General features: G+C 45.5%; 1 protein-coding gene across 2 annotated transcripts in view; it reads left to right on the forward strand.

Moving 5' to 3' along the window:
• The window catches only part of LOC126272555 (juvenile hormone esterase-like), a 378,748-nt gene that overhangs the window by 345,371 nt on the left and 8,547 nt on the right, over positions 1–24,830 (forward strand). For both annotated transcript variants that reach the window (XR_007549239.1, XM_049975474.1), the window contains exons 8-9: positions 4,264–4,417; positions 8,257–8,392. Coding sequence is in view for 1 of the 2 variants with exons in the window: in XM_049975474.1 (XP_049831431.1) it covers positions 4,264–4,417; positions 8,257–8,392 (290 nt within the window). In the remaining variant the exon portion in view is untranslated. The remainder of the gene's footprint in view (positions 1–4,263; positions 4,418–8,256; positions 8,393–24,830) is intronic.

Genomic DNA, 24,830 nt, shown 5'->3' on the forward strand with positions numbered 1-24,830 from the left:
ACCTTATAGTCTGCATAGGATTCGTATCAATTTTATTTTATCTGTTATTAGCTTCTATGATGTTAATTTCTTGTACTGACTCATAACAGCACCATGGAGATCGGCTCCTCAATTGGGGCCCACAGCTCGTGGTCTCGCGGTCGCGGTCTCGCTTCCGGAGCACGGGGTCCAGGGTTCGACTCCCGGCGGGGCAGGGATTTTCACCTGCCTCGACATGACTGAGTATTTGTGTTGTCATCTTAATTTCATCATCATTCGTGAAAGCCGCGAGATTGGACTTAGCAATGATTGGGAATTTGTGTGGGCGCTGATAACCGCGCAGTTGAGCGCCCTACAAGCCAAACATCATCGTCATCCTCAATGGAGGCCTACAGAACTACACCGAAGTGACAGAAGTCATGGTGTACTTCCTAATATCGGACTCCCTTTTGCCCGGCGCAGTGCAGCAACTCGACATGGTGTGGACTCAACAAGTCGTTGAAAGTCCCCTGCAGATGTATTGAGTCAAGCTCTACATAACTACGAAAGTGTTGCCGGGGCAGGATTTTGTGCACAAGCTGACCTGTCGATTATGTCTCATACATGTTGGATGTCAATTCAGTTGGGTAACAGGAGGGGCGTTTGAAAAGTCTGTGCAAATTCCGAGAGATGTTTAGTTACAGGGTGTTTCAAAAATGACCGGTATATTTCAAATGGCAATAAAAACTAAACGAGCAGCGATAGAAATACACCGTTTGTTGCAAAATGCTTGGGACAACAGTACATTTTCAGGCGGACAAACTTTCGAAATTACAGTAGTTACAATTTTCAACAACAGATGGCGCTGCAACTGATGTAAAAGATATAGAAGACAACGCAGTCTGTGGGTGCGCCATTCTGTACGTCGTCTTTCTGCTGTAAGCGTGGGCTGTTCACAATGTGCAAGTGTGCTGTGGACAACATGGTTTATTCCTTAGAATAGAGGATTTTTCTGGTGTTGGAATTCCACCGCCTAGAACACAGTGTTGTTGCAACAAGACGAAGTTTTCAACGGAGGTTTAATGTAACCAAAGGACCGAAAAGCGATACAATAAAGGATCTGTTTGAAAAATTTCAACAGACTGGGAATGTGATGGATGAACGTGCTGGAAAGGTAGGGCGACCACAGAGGGCAACGCACAGCTAGTGCAGCAGATGATCCAACAGCAGCCTCGGGTTTCCGTTCGCCGTGTTGCAGCTGCGGTCCAAATGACGCCAACGTCCACGTATCGTCTCATGCGCCAGAGTTCACACCTCTATCCATACAAAATTGAAATGTGGCAACCCCTCAGAGCCGCTACCATTGCTGCACGAGAGACATTCGCTAACGATATAGTGCACAGGATTGATGACGGCGATATGCATGTGGGCAGCATTTGGTTTACTGACTAACCTTATTTTTACCTGGACGGCTTCGTCAATAAGCAGAACTGGCGCATATGGGGAACCGAAAAGCCCCATGTTGCAGTCCCATTGTCCCTGCATCCTCAAAAAGTACTGGTCTGGGCCGCCATTTCTTCCAAAGGAATCAATGGCCCATTTTTCAGATCCGAAACGATTAATGCACCACGCTATCTGGACATTCTTCCTGAATTTGTGGCGGTACAAACTGCCTTAGACGACACTGCGAACACCTCGTGGTTTATGCAAGATGGCGCCCGGCCACATCGCACGGCCGACGTCTTTAATTTCCTGAATGAATATTTCGATGATCGTGTGATTGCTTTGGGCTATCCGAAATATACAGGAGGCGGCGTGGATTGGCCTCCCTATTCGCCAGACATGAACCCCTGTTACTTCTTTCCGTGGGGACACTTGAAAGACCAGGTGTACCGCCAGAATCCAGAAACAACTGAACAGCTGTAGCAGTACATTTCATCTGCATGTGAAGCCATTCCGCCAGACACGCTGTCAAAGGTTTCGGGTAATTTCATTCAGAGACTACGCCATATTATTGCTACGCATGGTGTATATGTGGAAAATATCATACTATAGAGTTTCCCAGACCACAGCGCCATCTGTTGTTGACAATTGTAACTACTGTAATTTCGAAAGTTTGTCCGCCTGAAAATGTACTGTTGTCCCAAGCATATTGCAACAAACGGTGTATTTCTATCGCTGCTTGTTTAGTTTGTATTGCCGTTTCAAATATACCGGTCATTTTTGAAACACCCTGTAGCAGCATCTTTGGAAAGAACGCAAACCAAGTTTCAGCCATATTGGTCTATTTCTTTGTGTTTGGCATTCGTGTGAATAGAGGAAGTCGAGTGATTGTCAAAAAAGGACGAAAACGAATTTCATGTGGTGATTAAACATTACTTTATGAAAGGCAAAACGCCTCGGGAGACTAAAGAGAAGCTTGATAAACATTACGGCGACTTAGCACTTTCGATTACAATAGTTTATAAGTGGTTTCAAAATTTTCGGAGTGGCCATATGGGTACAAGTGATGCTGAACGTTCTGGACGCCCAGTGGAGGTTACGACTCCAGAAATCTTTGACAAAATCCGTGATATGGTGATGGATGACAGAAGAGTTAAGGTTCGTGAGATTGCTAGTGCTGTGGGCATCACGAATGAACGGGTACATAATAATTTTCATAAACATTTGGACATGAGAAAGCTATCCATAAGATGGGTTCCACGATTGCTCACGCTTGACAAAAAACGGAATCGTGTGAAGTGTTGCAAGGATGGTCTGCAGCTATTCAGGAAGAATCCGCAGGACTTTAAGCGTGGATGAAACATGGATAGATCACAATACTTCTGAGACCAAACAACAATCTAAACAATGGGTTACCAAGGGAGAATCTGCAGCAAAAAAAAGACGAAGACCATTCCTTCGGCCGGAAAGGTTATGGCGACTGTCTTTTGGGATTCGCAAGGGATAATCATCATGGACTATCTGCAAAAGGGTAATTATTCATCGTTATTGGACCGTTTGAAAACCGAGCTGCGAGAAAAACGCCGGCGATTGGACCGCAAAAAATTCCTTTTCCATCACTACGATGTACCAGTACACACCTCAGTAGTTGTGGTCGTAAAATTAATGGAAATAGTTTTCCAGCTCGTTTCACATCCCCCCTATTCTCCAGACCTGTTTCCCCCGGACTACTATTTGTCCCCCAATTTGAAGAAATAGCTGGCAGGACAAAGATTTTATTCAAATGAGGAGGTGATTGCAGCAACTAATAGCTATTTTGCAGACTTGGGCAATTCCTTTTATTCGGAAGGGATCAACAAATTGTGACAGCGTTGGAAGAAGTGTGAGACTATTTCGAAAACAAAAAGGTTTACCCCAAACACGTAAGTAGTTTTCATTTTTGCACGGACTTTTCAAACGACCCTCGTATGGTCAGCCAAATCATTTGTACGAACTGCCGAGAATATTCTTCAAACAAATCGCAAAAAATTGTGGTTCAGGGGACATGAAGTCCATTAATGGCTGCAAATGGTCGCCAAACAGGTGACCATAACTATGTCCAATCTATGATCAGTTTGACCAGATGACGCTGTCCATTCCATGTAGAGACAGCCCACACTATTATGAAGCCACCACCAGCTTGCACAGTGCGTTGTTAACAACTTGGGTTCATGGCCGTCTATGATCGGCGCCACACTCGAATCCTACTATTAGCTATTACCATCTCAAATCGGGAGTCATCTGATCAGGCCACCGTTTCCCAGTCGTCTAGCATCCAACACATATGGTCACAAGCCCAGGAGAGGCGCTGCATACGATGTCATGCTGTTAGCAAATGCATTCGCGTCGGTCGTCTGTTGCCACAGCCCATTAACGACTGTCCTAACAGATACGTCGTACGCTCCAGATTGATTTCTGCGATTATTTTACACAGTGTTGCTTGTCTGTTAGCACTGACAACTCTAATGAAACGCCGCTGCTCTCGGTCGTTAAGTGAAGGCCGTCGGCCACTGCATTGTACGTGGTGACAGGTAATGCCTGAAATTTGGTATCGCCCCATGCACCCTGTTCCAACGACCATTCGGTGTTCAAAGTCACTTACTTGCTGTGGTGCGGCCACAATCATTTCGGGAATCTTTTCGCATGAATCACCTGAGTACAAATGACAGCTCCGCCAAAGAACTGTCTTTCTACACCTTGTTTACGCGATACTACCGCCATCTGTATATGTGCATATCGCTATCCCATGACTTTTGTCACCTCAGTGTTCATGTGTAAGATAAAACAAAATAGTAAATAAATTCGCTGCGTATGGGTTTGCAGGTGCGGGGCGACATGCTGTTCTTGTACCCGTCGGTGCTGGCGGGCCGCCTCCACGCCCGCCTCCCAGACGCCGCCCCCCTCTACCTGTACCACTTCGCCGTCGACGGCCGACTCAACATGTTCAAGAAACGCTTCGGCGCTGACGCCCACACAGGTGAGACAACCCGACGTGTAGGTACACTCACAGGCATTCAGTCACCTATTGTTTCCCTGAAAAGTACACTTGAGGCTACAGGCATATATCATTTGAAATTACAATGAAATGAACACACTTAGCTGCTTACAGGCGTTGACATACGTCAACGTGGACAGATGAAAACGTGTGCCCCGACCAGGACTCGAACCCGGGATCTCCTGCTTACGTAGCTGACGCTCTATCAATCTTTTTTCTCTCTTTTTTTTAATCTCGTTTTGTTCGCTTTCGTTCGTTGCATCTGCTCGGGGCGGACGTCGTAAGACATCCCTTTAAGTTCGTTGTTGACCGATTAACTCAGTTTTTTATCACAGAGGGCAACTAACCCTCTCACGGAACACGCTGAGCTACCGTGCCGGCATAAAGAAAGTAAACTTTTCACTCGAGGGAAGACTTGAACCAAGGACCTCTCGTTCCGCAGCTGCTCACTTTAACCACGGGACCACGGCGCCCCTTTCCATCTGAGCCACCGAGCACACAGAAGACAGTGCGACTGCAGCGATTTATCTCTGGCACGCCTCCCACGAAACCCACATTCTCAACGTATTGTCCCGCACTACATTCGTAGTGTCCCCGCCCATTACACTCGTTACTCGCCGCGCGTTGCCGATTCCCGTAAGAGTTCGGGCACTGTTTTTGCATTCGCACAGAAGAAGAAGATAGTCAAGTGGCCGGTGAGCCTTAACTATATATATACTAAGATGTACGAAAGAACAGATACCATCTTAGTATATATCTTTGAGCACTGGTAGTAAATTTTCTGAAATGAAAGAAGAATCAGGCATTTCAAACTTGTTCCTTGGTAAGTGCTACCACCTCTTACACTATAGAATACGTCTATAAAATTATAAGAATAATCTAGTTGACTTTGAGAATCATACTGAAGAGCCAAAGAAACTAGTACACCTGTCTAATATCGTACAGGGCCACCGCGAGCACGCGGAAGTGCCACATTATGACTTCAACGAAACATCATAGATACGGGCTTTTGGAGCCGAAGGCTCACTCGTGTACCCTAGTGTCTGAAGTAGTGTTGGAGGGAATTGACACCACTAATCCCGCAGGGCTGTCCGCAAATAGCTAAGAGTACGAGGGGGTGGAGATCTATTCTGAACATGACGTAGCAAGGCATACCAGATATGCTCAATAATCTTCATTTCTGGTGCGTCTGGTAGCCAGCGGAAGTGTTTTAAGTCAGAAGAGTGTTTCTCGAACCACTCTGTCGCATTCTGGACGTGTGGGGTGTCGCATTGTCCTCTTAGAACTGCCAAAGTCCGTCGGAATGCACAATGGACACGAATGGATGCAGGCGACCACACAGGAAGTACGTGTTCAGAGTCCTATCTAGATGTATCAGGGGTCTCATATCACTCCACCTGCACATGCCCCACACCATTACAGAGCCTCTACCAGCTTGAATAGTCCCCTGCTGACATGCAGGGTGCATGGATTCAATAATTTGTCTCCATACCCGTACACGTCCATCCGCTTGATACAATTTGAAACGAGACTCGTCCGACCAGACAACATGTTTCCAGTCATCAACAGTCAAATGCCGGTGTTCACGGGCCCAGGCGAGGCGTAAAACTTTGTGTCGTGCAGTCATAAAAGAGTATTCGAGGGAGCCTTCGGCTCTGAAAGCCCGCATCGATGATTCTTCAATGGTTCACACTCTGAGACTTGTTGGTGGCCCAGCATTGAAATCTACGGAAGGGTTGCACTTCTGTCACGTTGAACATATCTCTTCAGTCGTCATTGCTCCCGTTCTAGCAGGCCGCAACGATGTCGGAGATTTGATGTTATAACGGATTCCTGATATTCACGGTACACTCATGAAATGGTCGTTCGGCAAAAACACCACTTTATCGCTACCTTGGAGATGCTGTGTCCCATCGCTTCTGCGCCGACCAGAACACCACGTTGAAACTCAATTAAATCTTGATAATCTGCCATTGTTTCGTCAGTAATCCATCTAACAACTACTCCAGACACTTGTTGCCTTATACAGGGTGTTACAAAAAGGTACGGCCAAACTTCCAGGAAACATTCCTCACACACAAGTAAAGAAAAGATGTTATGTGGACATGTGTCCGGAAACGCTTAATTTCCATGTTAGAGCTCATTTTAGTTTCGTCAGTATGTATGTACTGTACTTCCTCGATTCACCGCCAGTTGGCTCAATTGAAGGAAGGTAATGTTGACTTCGGTGCTTGTGTTGACATGCGACTCATTGCTCTACAGTACTAGCATCAAGCACATCAGTACGTAGCATCAACAGGTTAGTGTTCATCACAAACGTGGTTTTGCAGTCAGTGCAATGTTTACAAATGCGGAGTTGGTAGATGCCCATTTGATGTATGGATTAGCACGAGGCAATAGCCGTGGTGAAGTACGTTTGTATCGAGACAGATTTCCAGAACGAAGGTGTCCCGACAGGAAGACGTTCGAAGCAATTGATCGGCGTCTTAGGGAGCACGGAACATTCCAGCCTATGACTCGCGACTGGGGAAAACCTAGAACGACCAGGACACCTGCAATGGACGAGGCAATTCTTCGTGCAGTTGACGATAACCCTAATGTCAGCGTCAGGGAAGTTGCTGCTGTACAAGGTAACGTTGACCACGTCACTGTGTGGAGAGTGCTACGGGAGAACCAGCTGTTTCCGTACCGTGTACAGCGTGTACAGGCACTATCAGCAGCTGATGGGCCTCCACGGGTACACTTCTGCGAATTGTTCATCCAACAATGTGTCAATCCTCAATTCAGTGCAAATGTTCTCTTTACGGATGAGGCTTTCACAATTAACATGTGTGGGCTGACGAGAATCCGCACGCAATTGTGCAATCACGTCATCAACACAGGTTTTCTGTGAACTTTTGGGCAGGCATTGTTGGTGATGTCTTGATTGGGCCCCATGTCCTTCCACCTACGCTCAATGGAGCACGATATCATGATTTCATACGGGATACTCTACCTGTGCTGCTAGAACATGTGCCTTTACAAGTACGGCACAACATGTGGTTCATGCACGATGGAGCTCCTGCACATTTCAGTCGAAGTGTTCGTACGCTTCTCAACAACAGATTCGGTGACCGATGGATTGGTAGAGGCGGACCAATTCCGTGGCCTCCACGCTCTATCCTGAAATCAACCCTCTTGACTTTCATTTATGGGGGCATTTGAAAGCTCTTGTCTACGCAAGCCCGGTACCAAATGTAGAGACTCTTCGTGCTCGTATTGTGGACGGCTGTGATACAATACGCCATTCTCCAGGGCTGCATCAGCGCATCAGGGATTCCATGCGACGGAGGGTGGATGCATGTATCCTCGCTAACGGAGGACATTTTGAACATTTCCTGTAACAAAGTGTTTGAAGTCACGGTGGTACGTTCTATTGCTGTGTGTTTCCATTCCATGATTAATGTGATTTGAAGAGAAGTAATAAAATGAGCTCTAACATGGAAAGTAAGCGTTTCTGGACACATGTCCACATAACATATTTTCTTTCTTTGTGTGTGAGGAATGTTTCCTGAAAGTTTGGCCGCTCCTTTTTGTAACACCATGTATAGGCGTTGCCGACCGCAGTGCCGTATTCTGCCCGTCTGTATTTGAATAGGCATGGCTATACCAGTTTCTTAGGCGCATCATTGTACAAAATCATTATGATTTCGCAATATTAAGACTCTGTGCCTCCAAGTGCCAATGCAGTATTCCATAAAGGAGACACAGAGCTGGATGCAGACCAGAGGCAGACGGAGGTTGCAGGGCTGACGGCGGCTGGCGGTGTGTTGTGTCGGCAGGTGCGAGCCACGGGGACGACGTGCTACACCTGTTCACGGCCGACTGCTGCCGCGACGTCCAGCTGGAGCCAGACTGCCTGGAGGCCAGGACCGTCGCTCGCATGACGCGCATGTGGACCAACTTCGCCAAGACGGGGTAAGTGCCGCCCGCCGGGGGCCCCGTGCCTTTCTGTACAGGATTGTTCCTAAGCAAATAGTCCCGCATGTAAGAACGAATTTCAAATTCGCTCCATTTTGCCATATGACGGTTGGCAGTCGTGGTTTTTTCGTGTTTGTTATCCGCGACCCTGCCCATTAGTAACTTGATAGCCTTTGTGTTGTGAACACTGTCGTTTGATGTTTATTTTCGTCATGGAGCAGATGACAACTGAGCAACGTCTCCAAGTTATAAAAAGTTATTACAAGAACAGTGAAAGTCGCACGGCAGCCGTTCGTGAATTGCGTGTGACACTCAGACGTAATGCTACTCCAATTGAAACATCAGTTCGGAAACTGATCCGAAAGTTGAAACCACGTGTTCTGTTTGAAATGGTTCAAGTGGCTCTGAGCACTATGGATCTTAACATCTGAGGTCATCAGTCCCCTAGAACTTGAAACTACTTAAACCTAACTAACCTAAGGACGTCACACACATCCATGCTCGAGGAAGGATTCGAACCTGCGACCGTAACGGTTCTGTTTCAAATGTTAAGAAAACAGGACGGCCGCGTTCAGCTTGAACATAAGAAAACATTGCTGTCGTGCGTGATAATGAGACTGTTAAGCCCGAGAAAATAGGTTTGCCGACGAGCTTAGCAATTGAATGTATCACCAAGTTCACTGCATAAAATCCTTTCAAAAGCTCTGGAAATGCAAGGGTACGAGATACAAATTTCACAAGAGTTGGCCGGCCGCGGTGGTCTCGCGGTTCTAGGCGCGCAGTCCGGAACCGTGCGACTGCTACGGTCGCAGGTTCGAATCCTGCCTCGGCCATGGATGTGTGTGATGTCCTTAGGTTGGTTAGGTTTAAGTAGCTCTAAGTTCTAGGAGACTAATGACCGTTGAAACCTGCAGATCGTGGAAAGAGACATCGATTTGCTCAGTGTGTCTTGGCTCGACAAGCGGAGAACGAGAACTTCACAGGAAGAATAATTTTCTCAGATGAGCCGCACAGCCACCACAGTTGGTACGTCAGTAAGCAGAGCCGTGGAATCTGGGGTAACGAAAACCCGCAGGTGACTGTGGAAGGTGAGATGCATCCACAACGCAGACTGTATAGTATGGGTTCTGGGCAGGAGTGATCGGCCCGTACTTTTTTGAGGAGTGCCGTCACTGTGAACGGCGATCGTTACGCAAATAGGCTTTGTGATTAGTTTTTCCCTCCTATGTCACACATCGCGTGAAGCAGTTACTCTGTTGAATGGAAAGTTTCCTCACACTATTATCTCCTTGTGTGACAACCGGGATTGGCGTGCCATATCAAGCGATTGTACGCCTTGTGACCTATTTTTTTGGCGATTTGTGAAATCAAAAGAGTACGTGAACAAACCACAAACAATACACCAGTTGAAGGACCAAATTGAAAGGGTTATTAACGGCATCCCACCAGATGGCCGGCCGCGGTGGTCTCGCGGTTCTAGGCGCGCAGTCAGGAACCGTGCGACTGCTACGGTCGCAGGTTCGAATCCTGCCTCAGGCATGGATGTGTGTGATGTCCTTAGGTTAGTTAGGTTTAAGTAGTTCTGAGTTCTAGGGGACTGATGACCACAGCAGTTAAGTCACATAGTGCTCAGAGCCATTTGAACCACCAGATGTTTGTGAACGCGTCATCGAGAACTTCAGTGAACGCATTGCTCGTTGCCGCGCGGCCTTTGGTGGTCATATTGAGGATATAATTTTTCATACATAAATGGGACAATTTACTTAATGTGGCTGTAAAATTTTCAATATATCTTGTATGTTCTATAGCACTTTAATGTTCGTCCCTATTACCACGACACCCTCTACCTGTGGAGTTTCAGAAAACGACTGCAAAAGAAATAAATGACATAGAGAAAAAGACACATATCAGTAAATTTTAATACACGTCACGGCATACTTGCACTTGGGGGCAGGAGTATCAGAACATGTAGACAAATCATCTACTCCATAGTGTCGTACCAAATTAGTTCGCGCCTGCAGACAGGCAACCCAGTGAACAGAATTCCAAAGCTGGCTACTGTCGTACCTTCCTCGGCAATTCGTGTTAGCGACTTCAATGAAGTGCACACACGTATTGAAGTTTGTCTCCTCACAAACGGCTGCCATATTGAGCACCTGTAATGAGAGATCAAAACTTGCTTTTCTCCTTCTACACACAGGCAGTACTGTGTGCTTTTTAGACACATTGGTTCTATAATTCCCCTTGCTTAACTTGCATATTATGTGGGAAAACTCTGCACTTCTCAAAACTAGAACTATTTATGACAACATTTAAAATTTGTGGCCAGACACACATTACAAATACTACAACAGGAGCAGCTCCAATTGAGTAGCGCGGGAGGGGGGGGGGGGGGGGGGTGAGGGGGGCAGGGCGTGTTGCATAAAACCGCCAAAAGACGTTTTAGTACAGTCGCTTATATTTACATGTAATCCTATGTAATTTTCCAACTACCCAACTAACTTTCAGAGATAAAGCAGCATAAAAAGTCAGAATCCCGAAAATGGCGAGGAGCTGTAGAAACTTACAAGCTACTTCTTGCCAACGTAAATGGGGTGCTTCCAGACCGTCTGTGGACAATATTCTGACAGAGTAAATGCTACCGCTCAAATCCTGGCTGTACCTGCTGCTGACAGACAAATCTGACACGGTTCAAGATTCACAAGTAGAACGTGTAAATAACTGGAAGTTGGTTAAGCCGAGACAGACAGCAAAGGAATCTCCTCCAGACTAAAAAGAAAAATTGCAGGAAGATCAACTTTTGAAATGTAAGGAGAAATGGCTGAAAACAGCAGCATTCCCCTCACTTACAAACTCACGCAGTGATTTTCCACAGTCCTTTGTTCATTGTAACAGGGCTAAGCGGAATGCTGATAATGATCAGCGCACACTTTTATTTCATATTGCATACATTTTGGTGTTCTCAAAACTGAGGGAGTTTGTTGCTGTTACAGTTTGTAAGTCAGTTATGTGACAATTCCACTTCACAAATTTTTAAATGAATGCTTTTCAAGTGCTGTAGTTCTCTTAAATGCAATTCCTTGGAAGTTGCTCTAAATCTATGTACTCACTGGTGAAAACGAAACATTATTACACTGAAATATTTTATTGTCATTATTTCTATAATAGTAGGAATCTGTGGTGTGTTCAAAGCTGTGGTGATGGCAAGTTAGAATTGGGAGGGTAGCGAGAGACTATAACAGATTAGGATATCCCATCCCCACCCCCATAAATGGAGCCTGGAATCCGTACTTGTAACTTGTAGAATAATACGTCGCCTTACTGGCTGAATAATCTGCTAATATTCAGACCACATATACGCATATATTTCTAAACGTCAGCGTCAATCTGTCAGTAATAAATTTTCTCCTAGCACCAATTGGTGTTGGTTCAAATGGCTCTGAGCACTATAGGACTTAACATCTATGGTCATCAGTCCCCTAGAACTTAGAACTACTTAAACCTAAGGACAACACACAACACGCAGCCATCACGAGGCAGAGAAAATCCCTGACCCCGCCGGGAATCGAACCCGGGAACCCGGGCGCGGGAAGCGAGAACGCTACCGCACGACCACGGGATGCGGCCCAATTGGTGTCATTGCTCACCCACACAAAGGCATAATTAAACTTTGAAGAGATTTAATAGGCAGTTGGACAGTTTACCTCGTCTGCAGACTTGACAAAAAAAAGACACAAGTCTTCAAAATCCAAATCTGATATTTAACTGAATCTCCCCGTTAAAGATTAAATATACTTATTCTTCCAACAGTGTAGCTTCCTTTAGATCAACAAGACGTACAACAAGAATAATACTGCTTCATGGGTTGACGGGCGTCGCTTCCATAAGAAGCTGCACAATATTTCAACGAGACAGCTTCTCGTCATGACGAGCACGGTTTTCAGAACATTATCCGATGCGTCGCCCTTGAACCCATGAAGCAGTTATTACATCAGGAAAGTCACAAACAGCACATCAAGAATAATATTGGATGGAAAAAATGAAACTAGCCCGGAAATATTTTCATGCACCATAAGGCAGGCAGCCAAACTTACATCCTCTGCCCAAGGTGCAATGGTGTCAGTTGGATTGACTATCTTAAGGTGCCTGAAATATTACCAGACCAGTTTCAATTTGACCACACCATACTTTTTAGTAAGCAATCTGAATAGCATGTATGTCAGGATGACCAGCCAAGACTAGACCCCATGGGCTGCATGGGCTTTTCGCATCAGCACATCCTGGGCTGCATTTGCGACTTCAACGTTTCTTATGGTGGTAGCAGCAGCTGCTGCAGGATTGTCAACAGTTCAGGCCATCTGGTTGGGGGCTCAAGTTCAGTAGGTCCAGTCTGGTAAATGTCCAAGCCCATAAATACGTCAATGCATATATTTAGTGTTGTATACAACACAAGGGCAGACTAGCAGATGGCTGCCCATATACAGCAAGAGATCCAGGTCTCCAGTTCTTCGGAACAACGCCACCCTAACAAAGGGCGGTCAACACCTTCTTCCTTTAAGCGGTTTTTAAAATATGACTCATTTCTTTCTTCTGTCGAAAGAATTTATGAAATATACAAGCAGAGTTTTAAAAAATTACAAATAAACTCGTGGCTGATTTTTTTCAGTTATTAAAACAATTAGTTGTGCAGTCATAGTTTTCAGTATAATAATGCAGTCTTTTTAAAAGAGTGATTGATGATAGTTTTCATAAAAAGAGAGTACTTCGTTTTACTGGAGTTACTGAAAGAGAGCAATAGGAGAGGAGGGTTGTTGGAGGGAAGCTGTGGAAAAAATGTTGGGTGGAAAAATAGAAAAACTAAGACCATGAAATAAGCACTTGGAAAGGGCGGAGAGGGTGTGTGTGAGGGGCGGGGAGAAGGGGAGGGTAGTGTGGGGGCGGAAGGAAGAGAGGAAGATGAGTATTGTGTTAGAGCCAGAAAGGTGGGTATGTTGTGGGTGAATTTCGTGGTCACAGAAAAAGTGGTTCAAGTTTCGTACGGATGCACATGTACAGACTGTGTAGCTGTGAAAGTGGGCACATTCAAAAATGGTTCTAATGGCTCTGAGCACTATGGGACTTAACATCTGAGGTCATCAGTCCCTTACAACTTAGAACTACTTAAACCTAACTAACCTAAGGACATCACACACATCCATGCCCGAGGCTGAATTCGAACCTGCGACCGTAGCGATCGCGCGGTTCCAAACTGAAGTGCCTAGAACCGGTCGGCCACACCGGCCGACCGAAGTGGGCACGTTTTGGTCTAAAGGCGACAGGGTTACAAACGTTATTAATCGTGGATGAAAGGATAGGATGTGTGGTTTGAAGTTTATGGGAAGTATAGGAAATCCGAAAGTGTTCAGTATGGGAAAGGAGAGCGGGGAAATTCTATGCTGATTTACGGGTTGAAGTTTAGTCCAAGGTGCACTGTAAGACACACACAAAAAAAGACGCACCGAGAAGCACTTATCCGAATGCGACGAAAATCAGTAGATGTGATTTAAATGTACAGACAAACAAATAACAATGTAGAAAAAATTGGATGATTAGTTCAACTGAAAGAGCTTCACAAACTGGTCGTCTTCGCTGGTCATCATGGATCAGTTCTATTCTAGTCAGTGAGATTCCAGATGTGTCTAGAGACGCCCCAGACAGTGTTTGGATACCAACCTAACTGTCGTCCGCCAAACCAGGTGTGATGATCTGGGGTGTCATTAGTTTTTCATTGCAGAAGCCTTTGGATGTCGTCCGCAGCACCCTTACAGCATAACAAAGCGTCGACGATGATTATACGCCCCGTTTTGCTGCCCTCCAAGGCAAGTCATCTTGGGCGCACATTGCAGATACATAATGCCCAACCCGCACACGGCGAGAGTCTCTACTGCTTGTCTTCGCGGTTGCCGAACCCTACATTGGCCAGCAAAGTCGCTGGATCTCTCTCCTGAGAAAGTTTGGAGCAATATGGGCAGGGCCATCCAACAAGCTCGCCATTTTGTCGATCATATTTAACGTTCGTTTTCTCTAGATTATAACAGCTATAGATGGCGTGTTGGAGTCCTGGGAAGGAAAAAATTAATGTTTCGTCTCGTCATTTCAGTTGAAACATCTTGTTACTGCCGAGAAAATCCGATGTATCACAGTGGATTGTGCTTCGATAACAATCCGATTAGGTTCTGGATCGAATCCCTGTCCAACACAAAGCTTTACCCCACGGCATTTCAAGTAAGTTCCTTGTGAAGAAGCAATATTTAACATATCTCGTATTTCGTTAACAGGGAACTGGGTAGGAATTCGCGTCCGTTAAAAATGTTTACGTTTTGTTATTGAAAGTTGATATTTCCTAACTGATACTGTCTAAAATCGAGGTATATTACTCTCTGTATGCCTAGTCAGGAATGACTGTTAGTTTCCGTCTGTCACGAAATCTTTGCTTCGTCTGCATGACCTGGGTTTGAATCCATATGCAGAACGAGACGGTTCGTCGTGTCATTTGAAGTTCATACATATTCTCAACTAGCAGCTCGTGAATATCTTAAATTTTTAATGTCATTTTGTGTTAAATAATAAGTGCGGTATGTAACTTTGAAGAGGAAATCATGAATACGACGATCTTACTAAGTGCATTACCTATCTGACGTTATAATGAGATTGGTAACATTTCAGGTATGTCATTTATTGTAATAAATGTGAGCTTACAAGCCTTAAGGACAGTCTTATCTGTGTTAAGATGTTCCCTGATATTTGTAGTATCATGGTGTTACTTTACATCTTGAGTTATTGCGATACAGAGCAGTGTTTTCTAGTGGTGATTTGTTGGAACCATTTTCAATAGTCAAACGACTGTACCAAGGAGTGATTAGAGGACCTGCTAGACAACTGCGTTATGAGGGTTTTATGCGAATCAGACGAAATGCAGTTCAGGACGTTCGGATACTTTTGAGCACGACTGTACAGCACATCTACTGATTTCCGAACCATTTGAATAATTCCTTCGTGACGTGTCGTATTTTTCATCTTAGAGTGTATTTTTACTTGGGTTTGGATGAGTGTAAATGGTGAGAGAGGAATCACTGACGCGGAAGCTGCAAATGCTTTGTCTGAGTCTTGATGTGGTTGATTTCGCCACCGGTTATACCAGAAGGTAAAGTAATTGAGATGTAGTTCAAGGGTTTTTGTGCTTGCTGGGATGTGGTGCAGGGCTAAGAGGCCGATGTCGTCGACAAACTGGAGATTAGTAATGGTACACGCACCGTATGGTGGCTTTCAGACTATGTGTGTAGATGCAGATGTCGAAAGTAGACGGGAGTAGGACGTTTAGACGAAGGAGTAGTACAGAGGATATGCAGAAACTGAGAAAGGGCACAGACTCGAGGCAAACCTGAAGTTGGATGGAAGATACTGGAAATTAGTGCTGCTTTTGGTTAGATCGGAGAACACTGACATGGTTAAGTACGATTCTTCAGTAGATGCTAAAGGAATTGTGTGAGGTACAGGAGCAAATCGTCAGAGGAAACTCTGGGGCGGAATCGAGATTGCTTATAAGGAGGAGTAGATGCTTGCTTAGGTGTTTATACAGGTGTTGGAGAGAATGGATCCAAAGCCTTTGTCCAATGCTGAAGTGAGGCTTATGGGTAACAGGAGTGGGTGTTATTGGCAGGTTTGTTGGGATTACGAAATGTAGGATGTAGGAAGATTTCTACGGCTCAGGATATTAGCCTCTGTGAATGACCACGTTTTAGAGGTTTCCAAGGATTCCTAGAAATGAGTGAATGCATTGTTTCAATTATCAAATGATAATATAGTGGTAAACAGGAGTTGTTTCGTTTTTGTGCCCTGTGCTATGGTTGGCTTATCAAGATGTGTTGTTGGTACGTGGTCCAGATCCGGAAACTGGGGCCAAGAGGTGAGACAGATGTGTCAGTTCGTTTGTTGATTATGAGGAATAAGGAAAAATCTAATTGACTGTCATTATGTGGCACTGAAAAAATATCTGAGAGGTAGTACTTAGAGGTTATAAGGTGCGTATTAGGGAGTCGGATTGTGACGTAATGGGACGCTTTCTAGTACGTAGAGAAGATTGTAGTTAAGTTGTAGCGATGAGGTTAGCGTATGTTTGCCGCCAGTACAGGTCTCTCTTTGCATTTAGTAAGGTTTTCTGTTTTTGAACACGGCGTGTGAGTGTGTCTCGGCCACTAGTTTGCACAAAGCAACTATACGATTTATGGTACTGATGGAGAAGGATTACAGCTCTTAGAGGGAGAGTAGGGTGGTGAGAATAGACGGATTTGATTGAGATATGCAGGGATACCTCATTTGACAAGCTGTTTTGCTGGCAGGAAGATATAATCAATCCTGGAAAGATACAATGAATCCTGGAAAGCAATATTACTGCTGGGTCACAAGTTGTCCCACCAAGAACTCCCAGGGTTCAGCGGAGAGCACTATTTCAGAAATGAAATCCAAACAACTGACGCTCCAATTCTGCGGTCAATAATTTATTCACATTATTTTGCCCAATAGACAATCCCGTGTGAGCATGGTAGCGGTTCTACGAGACAGGCAGCCAGGACGCTCCCCTTGCCATGCTACCGTCTGCTGCAAGACTGCCGTAACCGTATCAGTGCCTGAGACTGTTCGTTGCTTTATCTCTCCCAGAAACTTCATTCCTCCCTCCCCCACCCCAAAATGGGGGTGAAAATTGGTACTATCCAGGTATCTCTTGTGATGTGGATGGAGAGTGGGTGTCGGAATGCTCACACCAGTGGTCTCTGCGTCCTCGTCATTAATGACACTTCAGAGGGGAACAAACAAGTTTAAAACGTCAGATGACAATCAATCGCCAGTTCATTAATGAACAGCTGGAATTGAAGCTTGCCATAGGATCTTTTTTCTACACTTCAGTTATCTTCGACATTAAAAAAAAACAAGAGCAAATAGCATATCATCTTTCCATTCCTGCCCCTGTACAGAGTGAGAGACTGAATATTTTATCCATAGATAAACAGCCATCAAATTTGTTATTTCCAACAGAACAATGTTGCACTTATGCTGTAGAGTAGAATTGGCACAATAAAGAACACTTCCGCAACTCTGAAGATCTGAACAAACTGATTGAGACGCACTGCTAAACCCGCAGGACAGGACAGGTAGTTGTGGCAAGGGTCCAAAATAAGCGGCTGTCAGCTACTCTCGAACATACAACCTTTTATTTGATTTTACAAGAGCCAAGAAAAATTATTTTTTTTTAAAAAAAAAAAACAATTTTAGTTTTGGAACTTAATTAGCGGCTGAATGTGCCGTACAATCTCATGCCTTAAGAGCAAGACCATTTTAATTTAAAAGGCTGGAAGCCAATAAATTGAAGCTCATCCAAAATCAGAAATTTAAAAGGCAAAGCTTTATCTTAAAACAGTTCCTTAATTAGGCTAGAGGCCCAAAGAATCTGACACTTTAAGAGCAAACAACTCAACTTCAAAATCGGCTGAAAGCCCAACACTTAAGACTCAATAACATTAATTTTAAAAATGCCAAACGCTTTACGTAAAACAGTTCTTAAATTAGGCTGTAGGCCCAAACCATCTAACACCTTAAGAGCAAAACAAAATCAAAATCGGCTGAAGGTCCAACACTTAAGACTCAATAACAATAATTTTAAAAATGCCATAGGCTTTACGTAAAACAGTTCTTAAATTAGACTGAAGGCCCAAATCATCTGATGCCTTAAGGGCAAAACAACCTTAAGCTAAAAATCGGCTAGAAGCCATACAAGTACAAACAACAAGAACAAACAAGAAAAGGCAGTACACCAAAGGGTGCTCAGAAGTTCTGAGGGTCAGCCTGGAATTCAAACACTAACGCTCACTTAGGTGAGACAGGCATTCGGCCCAACTATTGTCGATTCAGCGACAACCCAACCGACAGACAGTCAACGGACCCACTGGCAAGATAACCTCCGCATCACCCGACCAGCACACAAACTGGAGTTCAATGGAACAACGTAGAAGGTATTGGAACCCACAGCCAATTACACATTGAGCTGTCAAACTACACACCGTTCTCGACAGCGACAACATGATGAGGAAGATACACCGCCTGAATTTCGTAAACAACCAGGGCAGGTAACCAGAACGTTAACGGCCACAAGGCAGAAGATTCCGCTGTTGCATTTCAATTGAAATAACCAAGTACAGTAAAACTCCACCGGAGGGTGGCTAAAATTTGCGAACTTAAAAACACACGCTGTTGCTCGCAGGACTATCCCAACAGCCGACAACGAACTCCAAATGACACAATGTGAACAGTCATGACTCGCTGGTACATTAAGTCAAAACTCAACTTCCATGTCCAGGATCCACGAACCTCGTAGCAATGGGAACAGCACCACACACTCCGACACTGCATAAGGGGCCGCTAGCAGGCGCGGCCAAACTAGGCGCCGTGGAGATTTCCTCGTTGCTCCACGCCAACCGACCAACTCCCACACGCAGCCCAGCCATAAACTGTAAGCGCCAGGCCAAAGATAGACCAAGGTGCGAATATCGATACACACAGCTGCTGCCACCCGCGAAAGAGAGGAAAACAGCAGAATCGCGATATCTGCGGGAAACTATCACAGAATAGCAACCAAAGTTTAATCCAACGCAAAGCATAAGCCAGCCACGGCTCAGTCTCCCCCCCCCCCCCCCTCCCTTCGAACATAACACAGGGAGGGGATGATTCAACCTCTGAGATACCTGAAGTTAACTTGGCTAAGGTGAACCCGATACTGCTTACCTGAACTGTTCCTTTGATCAACAGATTTACCAGGCCTAAGATACGCACTCTTTTGCAAGGCTCCAGAAAACGAGGAGTAAATTTACTAAGATTCCCGCCACGCACCTGTCTCCCCGGGAAATTGCGGACATAAACTTGATTCCCTGGCGTTCCTTTAAAGGTTTCTCGATTACGGTTATAACGCTCAGCTTGTTTATTATGGACTCTGAGTATATTACGCCTGGCCCGTTTCCAGATTTCCTTGGTAACACAGGGCTAATATTGGCTGGAATAAGATCTTGAAATCCCCACAAGTTCGAATGAGGGGAATTAACGGGATAGGACAGGATCAAGGAGGCGGGCGTAGCTCGCAAGGCTTCATGAATGGCAGTATTAAAGGCGAAACTAAGCCAGGTAAGACTGGAGTACCATTTACTAGGGTTCTCTGATGATAGTTAATCAATGCGGACTTAAGATTTCGCTTAACTATTTCCGCAAAGGACCCCTGGGGATGATACGGGTTGGTCGTGATATGTGTAACACCATTCTGAAAACAGAAGGCCTTGAAATGAGCCGAAATAAAAGCTGGAGAATTATCGCTAACAAGCTGCTTCGGTGGGCCAAAAACACTGAAGACATAAGTTAAATGATAAATAGTGGTGGCAGTGGTAATGTTACGGCTCGGGAGGAGCCTAGTAAATCAGGAGAACGCCTCGATGATAACTAGTACTTATCAATGACCCTTCTTAGTACGAGGTCACGGTCCTAAGTAATCAATATAGAGCTTGTGAATAGGACAGGACTCTCGTTCAGAATTCAACAAACCCTGCTGAAGAGCATCCTTGGGTTTGGCTACATTACACAAGCGGCATTGAAATATCATCTCTCTCACATCCCGGTCCAAGTTATATGCTCCTTGATTTTTTGGAGGGTCTTATAAGTACCCAAATGGCCACCCAACAACGAATCATGAAAATAACGAAAAACCGGGAGCACCAAAGTTACAGGCAAACAGATCTTGCACTGCTTAGCCTCGCCCACCCTCTTACAGAGAATACCACTCTTAACAACATACTCATCCGATAGCTCTCCTGCCAACACACGTTGCTTAATGGGGGCCCAAACAGGGTCCTCATCGTGCTGCTGAGCCACATCTTCTAACAAGAGGGGAATTTCACCCAACAACGATTAAGACTCTCTGCCTCTACCTACTGGTTTTTCTCACTAGCATTAGTTACGGCGAACATCCGGCTGAGAACATCCGCAAGGATATTTTGAGAGCCCCTCACATGTTCAAACTGAAATGCCGAAATGCGTACTGCCCACCTGACAATACGGCCAGTTTTACGCAGCCTAGCCAACTCCCAGCTCAAAGCCTGATTGTCGGTTTGTGATTGGAAAACCCGATGTTCAAGGTAGAAGCGGTACTTCTCTAATTCCGATCAAACGGCCAAAGCCTTGCACTCGTAGACGAAGTACTTGAATTTGGCATCATTTAATCGATGAGCCGGCCGCGGTGGTCTCGCGGTTCTGGGCGTGCAGTCCAGAACCGCGCGACTGCTACGGTCGCAGGTTCGAATCCTGCCTCGGGCATGGGTGTGTGTGATGTCCTTAGGTTAGTTAGGTTTAAGTAGTTCTAAGTTCTAGGGGACTGATGACCACAGCTGTTAAGTCCCATAGTGCTCAGAGCCATTTGCGCCATTTAATCGATGAGACTCCTGGAGGAGCTGAAATACCAGCATTAGAAGCGTCAGTTTGAACAACAAACCTTTTATTAAAATCGGGTACCCCAAGAACCGGAGGATTGGCTATTGCTGCCTTAAAGTGCACAAAGGCAGCCTCCTGAGCGGGTCCCAATTCAAAACGCGCGCCCTTCCGGCGTAACTGATTTTAGGGTGTCGCCAACTGAGCAAAATTGAGAACGAAACGCCTAAAATAATTTGCCATACCTATGAATTTAGCAATTCCCCACTTATCAGTAGATTGAGGCAAAGCCCGTAAGGCTTTAGTTCGCTCTTGGTCAATGTAAACACTCTGACCCGACACTATATGACCTAAGAAAGATACTTGCTGCATAGCTAGCGTCATCGTACTAGGCTTATCGGCCAGCCCGGCTCGCTGTAATCTCAAAAGAACTTGCTGAATATCCTCCAAATGATTCTCAAAGGAACGACTATAGACAACCAAGTCGTCCAAATAATTATACACACAGACTAACTTAAAGTCGCCAAGGATATTATTCAACAAACGAGTAAGCACAGCCGCTCCAGTTGCTAGTCCAAAAGGAAGTCTGGTGAACTCGAACAAGTTCCAATCATGTTTACATTCTTCAGCCAACGGAATCTGATAATAGGCCTGATTCAAATCAATGACCGTAAACCAATTCGCGCCGGCAAACAAAGTAAAATAATTATGTAAATCAGGAATGGGTACCGATTCAAGGACAACCTTAGCTTTTAAACGGTGGTAGTCAACCACAGGTCTGAAATCATGCCGCTGATCTTTAGGTACAAGAAACATTGGGGCGAGCAGTCATGGACTGTTCGGCTGGTCCCGGCGGAGGTTCGAGTCCTCCCTCGGGCATGGGTGTGTATGTTTGTCCTTAGGATAATTTAGGTTAAGTAGTGTCTAAGCTTAGGGACTGATGACCTTAGCAGTTAAGTCCCATAAGATTTCACACACACACAAACATTGGGGAAGCATAAGCAGATGTAGAAGGCCTAATCACTCCTTGCTGGAGCATCTGAGATATCATAGACTTGAGTATCTTCACCTTAGGGGGTGAGAGGCGGAATATTGTCGGACAGACGGATATGATAATCAAGAAAGTTAGTAACACCCAGGTTATCACTTAGGAGCTGAGGAAAACTGTGCAACAAATCGCCTAACTGAGAAGCCTGATGGGGCAAGACATGGGCCAGATCACACTCGTTAGCTACTGCCTCAACAGCCAACGCCCCGGCAGTTCTATTAACACTAGGTTTAGCGCATTCGCAAAGGCCAAACTTCTCTCCAGGAGCGAAAGAAAAGGGTGTGTCCGGAATAATCCAAGACCAACCTGGTTTTGTTGATGAAATCACGCCTCAAAATTAGATTAACGGGCAGTTCCTTAACCAAATCTAAAGACACAGGCCAAGAAAAATCGCCTACCGATATACTCCACCAGACCCAACCATACAGAGTGAACACCTGGCCATTGGCACCGGCTAAGGGACCGACCGAAGTTTCGTGAGATGCCCAAATTCCGAAAACCACTCGAAGCTCAATAATGGAAAGGAACTACCAGAATCCAAAAGAGCGCAAACCGGCTCGCCACCTACCCGAAAACAAATAAGGCAAGGGAGGTGGTGAGGGAGCGACCATCCGAGTACGCCAATGTCTGAAAACTCGAACCCGACTTCGCTGCTCAACCCGGCGTCATCTATTGGCTCTGGGTGTACGAGGCTGAACACAAGAGCGCAGCAAATGAGCCGTGCTGCAGCACCTGAAACAACGCCGGGGTTCCCTTTTGATAACTTCATGGGATGTAGATACTGCGGAATCAGCGTCGACGTCCCGCCCCTTAACCTCGTTACGTACATGGTTCTCAAGTGGTAATGCGGATGCTGCTACTACCACGTCACGGAGCTCTTCCCAGGTTGAAGGCTGCTTGCGGAAGACAAAATGCTACTTATCCGCCACACGCATTCCCCTAAGAACGGTAGAGACCAATTCTCGTTCAGGTAAATCAATTAGCAAGACCAAAGAGTCTGTTTGAACTCTGTCGACATACTGATGTAACTTCTCTTCATCCCTCTGCTCTTCCCAAATGTAACGGCACTCAAGCTGTTTACGAACCCCGGTGGTCAAACTTTGGCTAATTACGAGCTCACTCAATTGCTGCAAGGAAAACCCTTCCGCCATGGCTCGCGAGAGGAGGTTCTGCAACTCGGCCTCTAGCTAACGGGTACAACAACGACAAAATTACTTGGTGCGGAGCACGATAGGTGTCCGCTTGTTGTTCTAGGCGAACCAATAAACACAATAATTTTTCCACCTAATCAAGTCGCTCCACAACCAATTAAGTAATATCTCGGGAGAAATAGGCCAGAGGATTAGGCAACTTTGGCAAACACAGCATCTAACTTGACAGAGGATGTAACAGTACCAACCCCGTGCAGCATCTCACTCTCTCTCTGACAGCGCAAGTTCCTATCTTCACCTTCCTCCCATCCAACTCCTAACAAGTAAGCTTAAACTGTAATGCGCTCACCAAAGTTCCCAACTTAATGGTTAATTTTTTTGTGATGATCTTCCAAATCTAAAGTGCTTGAATCTGCTATCCGATTACTTAAATATATTAACTGTGCCCGCACTCTATCCAGGTGACTGTCACTAGGTTGGGTTCCCTCCAAAAAACAAATAGTGTCCTCAAGGCCTTTAATAGCCTCAAACAAAAATTCAGTTGCCGCTCCTGGCTCACCCACCACCGCCGGCGTGACGTCAACCGGATGAAGACCGGCAGCGCGCAAACAGGTTACCAATTTTGGAACACTGCCCTCAACCGGTTGGCGCCTTATTGCCAACTCGTAAACAAGGTGGTCCTTTCTCAGCAGGCTGATACCCGGACACTGTCTGACTGCCATGACGATAAGCACCTGAAACAAGTAACAGCCAAAACAATATGGTGGCACAGAACACAAACGAAACAAGAGTGAAACTGACAGCAATTACAACGGCAAGGAGGTGGCGCAGTGGTTAGCACACTGGACTCGCATTCGGGAGGACGACGGTTCAATCCCGTCTCCGGCCATCCTGATTTAGGTTTTCCGTGATGTCCCTAAATCGTTTCAGGCAAATGCCGGGATGGTTCCTTTGAAAGGGCACGGCCGATTTCCTTTCCAATCCTTCCCTAATCCGAGCTTGCGCTCCGTCTCTAATGACCTCGTTGTCGACGGGACGTTAAACACTAACCACCACAACGTCAAGCACAAGCGCAACCACGCTCTGCTACCAGTGAGATGCCCTGCTAAACCTGCAGGACAGGCCACGTAATTTAATTGTGGAAAGGGGCCAAAATAAGCGGCTGTCAGTTACACTCGAACATACAATCTTTTATTTGACCAGACATTACAAGAGCCATGATATTTTTTTTTAAACGTAGCTTTAGTTTTGTAACTTAATTAGCGGCTGAAAGTTCCGTACAATCTCATATCTTAAGGCACCTTTAATTTAAAAACGGCTGGAAACTATAAGCGTCAGGCGAAAGATAGTCCAAGGTGCGAATATCGATATATAGCGTTGCTGCCACCGGCGGAAAAAGAGGATAACAGCATAATCACGATAACCGCGGGAGACTAAAGACAGAATAGCAACCAAGGTTTAATCCAACGCATAGCCATCCACGGCTCACTGATGACCGGTAGATCCTTGCGAACTGTTCGTCGAAATCAGTATCATTGATATCGGGGGTGGCATTCTGGATGCAGAAACAGGATCCGCCGGGGACAGTAACCAAAATGGAAGAACATCCACGTTCGTCTGGTTCCCGCCTCCTCAACGTAGGTAATAGGCAGCGTCATCAGTTGTGATGTAGCCATCGTGACAGTACGACGTATCTGGACGAGGCAACTGTACAGGCTTTCGGGACGAACGCGCCTCT

The sequence above is a fragment of the Schistocerca gregaria genome, chromosome 5 (genome assembly GCF_023897955.1).
Source record: "Schistocerca gregaria isolate iqSchGreg1 chromosome 5, iqSchGreg1.2, whole genome shotgun sequence".
NCBI lineage: Eukaryota > Metazoa > Arthropoda > Insecta > Orthoptera > Acrididae > Schistocerca > Schistocerca gregaria.